This window comes from Cebus imitator, unplaced genomic scaffold (genome assembly GCF_001604975.1).
Source record: "Cebus imitator isolate Cc_AM_T3 unplaced genomic scaffold, Cebus_imitator-1.0 Scaffold221, whole genome shotgun sequence".
NCBI classification, from domain to species: domain Eukaryota; kingdom Metazoa; phylum Chordata; class Mammalia; order Primates; family Cebidae; genus Cebus; species Cebus imitator.
Window position 1 is genome coordinate 55,106 of NW_016107536.1, and position 2,701 is coordinate 57,806.

Here is a 2,701-nt window from a genome sequence, read left to right on the forward strand (position 1 = left end):
GAGGGAAGGAAGGAAGGAGAGAGGGAAGGAAGGAGGGAAGGAAGGAGGGAGGGAAGGAAGGAAGGAGAGAGGGAAGGAAGGAGGGAAGGAGGGAGGGAAGGAAGGAGGGAAGGAAGGTGGGATGGAAGGAAGGAAGGAGGGAGGGAGGGAAGGAAGGAGAGAGGGAAAGAAGGAAGGTAGGGAGGGAGGGAGGGAAGGAAGGAGAGAGGGAAAGAAGGAAGGGAGGGAGGCAGGGAGGAGTTGGCCCTGGGAGCCCCAGGCGTGCTGCTGCAAGGTTCGTGGGCTTCTCTGTGCCTCCATGGGAAGGCTGAGGACTCTGTGCAGGGAACCGTGGGAAGAAGGATGAAGGCAGCTAGGGGTTGGCAAGGATCCAAGGTAGCAGAGGTGGCCCAGAGCTGGCCAGGAAAGTGTGTGGCATTGGGTGGGGGATGAAGTGGCCACTCTCAGGTTCTAGGGAAGAGGTTGAATCTGCCCCTATAGCTCTGACCAGTCCCCTCTCCCTTCACAGCGCTCTCTGTCACCCAAATCCACATCCCCCCCACCATCCCCGGAGGTGAGTCTGCCCCACACCTGCAACTTGCCCTGCCCTGCCCCGCAGGGGTCCCCAACTTCCTCCCCACACATCACACCAAGCTCTGCAGAGCTCAGGGAGTGCCCGAATCAGCACTACCCCCCCCCACTGCCCGTCCCTGGCCAGCTCTGTGTCCATCATTCTGTCGGACCCAGGACCTCATTCCACCCTTTCTCCCCGGGCCAGGCACTGTCAGTAGGTCCTTGGAACTGTGCCACAACGTTGCCCTGGGTTTGGGAGGATGCAGCCGGCCAGGATGGGAGGACAGAGAGGGTGGTGTGAGCTGACGGGGTGCATGTGTGGGTTGGAGGGGGATGGGGACCCTGGAGCCACACGCTTCTGCTCTGCAGGTGTGGGCGGACAGCCGGTCACCTGGAATCATCTCTCAGGCTGCGGCCCCCAGAACCACTGGAACCCCCCGGACCAGCCTGCCCCATTTCCACCACCCTGGTAGGTCTTCTTGGCATGACCGCATTGTTTCCTAAGACTTCTTCCTTCAGGAACCCCAAGCCCCTGATGGTCAGTCCCCCACTCTCTGGTGTATATGCTCACCTCAGACCTAAGTGGACCCCAGGAGGCCAGGACCCCATCAGAGATGGGGGAACCCATTGCTTTTTCTCTCTCCACTGGCCAGAAAAGTGTAAAATGTCCCAAACCCCTGAGGGACAGTGCCAGGTATGCCAGCTCTGTCTCAGCTCCTGACAGGGGCCAGTGAGTTCCCCACCTTGTCCTGTTCCATCGTCTCTGTTCTCTCAGCCCCAGCCTCCCTGCTATCAGCATATCCTCCTCCTCATCTGCTCGTCTCCCTCCCACAGAGACCACCCGCCCGGATTCCAACATTTACAAGAAGCCACCCATCTATAAGCAGAGAGGTGAGTGTTCCCCTGGCTCACCAGAGCCTGCTTCCAGCTGCGTACTGGGAAGCTATGCCCTGGGGCTGGGGGCTGGCTGGAGGGGGACGAGAGGATATGGAGGGACAGCAGCACAAAACGTGTGCCCCGTGCTCAGTGCGTACACTGCTTTTACCTGCAGGACCTCACAGGTGTGAAGAGGGAGGGGTGAGGGTAGCCAGGTTGGCCTCAGGCAGGGCACACCTGGCTGACCCTGGCCTTTGTCTGCAGAGTCTGTGGGAGGCAGCCCTCAGACCAAGCACCTCATCGAGGATCTCATCATTGAGTCATCCAAGTTCCCTGCAGCCCAGCCCCCGGACCCCAACCAGCCAGCCAAGATCGAAACTGACTACTGGCCCTGCCCCCCGTCTCTGGCTGTCGTGGGTAGGAGAGATGGGGAGATGGGAATGGGGGCCCTGGGACCCTTGCACTCCCTCCCCCTTGGCACCTGCTGCAGCCATGTGAACCCACTTCCACCCCTGCCCTATGGTGTCCTCGTGGGCTTTTTCCCACCTTCATGAAGCCCCAGGCTCCTTGCTCACCCACTCTCTGCCTTCCCATAGCGCCTGGTGTAAGTGGCCCTGTTTATTGGTCATTTATTTACTTTCCATTCATTTATTTCATGACTCAACAGACATGTATCAAACTTCTGCCTCCCAGGCTCTGTGATGGGAGCTCTGGGAAAGAGAAAGATAAATGATAAATGATTTTGTCCCCAGTGAATTTAATTTATTATTATTATTTTTTTAGACAGAGTCTCACTCTGTTGCCCAGGCTGGAGTGCAGTGTGCAGTGGCACGATCTTGGCTCACTGCAACCTCCGCCTCCTGAGTTCAAGTGATTCTCCTGCCTCAGCTTCCTGAGTAGGGATTACAGGCATCTGCCACTACTCCCAGCTAATTTTTTGTATTATTATCATTTTTATTATTTTTTGAGACAGAGTCTTGCTCTGTCACCCAGGCTGGAGTGCAGTGGCATGATCTTGGCTCACCAAAACCTCCACCTCCTGGATTCAAGTGATTCTTCTGCCTCAGCCTCCTGGGTAGTGGGGATTACAGGCATGAGTCATCACGCCCAGCTAATTTTTATATTTTTAGTAGAAACGGGGTTTTACCATGTTGGTCAGGCTGATCTTGACTCCTGACCTTGTGATCCATCTGCCTCGGCCTCCCAGAGTACTGGGATTACAGGCATGAGCCACTCCACCTGGCCAATTTTTGGATTTTTAGTAGAGATAGGG

At 56.6% G+C, this 2,701-nt stretch overlaps 1 protein-coding gene across 33 annotated transcripts in view; it reads left to right on the plus strand.

The window, feature by feature from the left end:
* DMTN (dematin actin binding protein) overlaps nucleotides 1–2,701 on the plus strand; it is a 30,734-nt gene that overhangs the window by 14,832 nt on the left and 13,201 nt on the right. For 22 of the 33 annotated variants that reach the window (XM_017549630.1, XM_017549638.1, XM_017549642.1 and 19 more), the window contains 4 exons: nucleotides 509–553; nucleotides 922–1,021; nucleotides 1,387–1,443; nucleotides 1,693–1,845. In XM_017549630.1, coding sequence (XP_017405119.1) covers nucleotides 509–553; nucleotides 922–1,021; nucleotides 1,387–1,443; nucleotides 1,693–1,845 — 355 coding nt within the window. The remainder of the gene's footprint in view (nucleotides 1–508; nucleotides 554–921; nucleotides 1,022–1,386; nucleotides 1,444–1,692; nucleotides 1,846–2,701) is intronic. The other 11 variants (XM_017549636.1, XM_017549649.1, XM_017549654.1 and 8 more) reach the window with 1 other exon arrangement.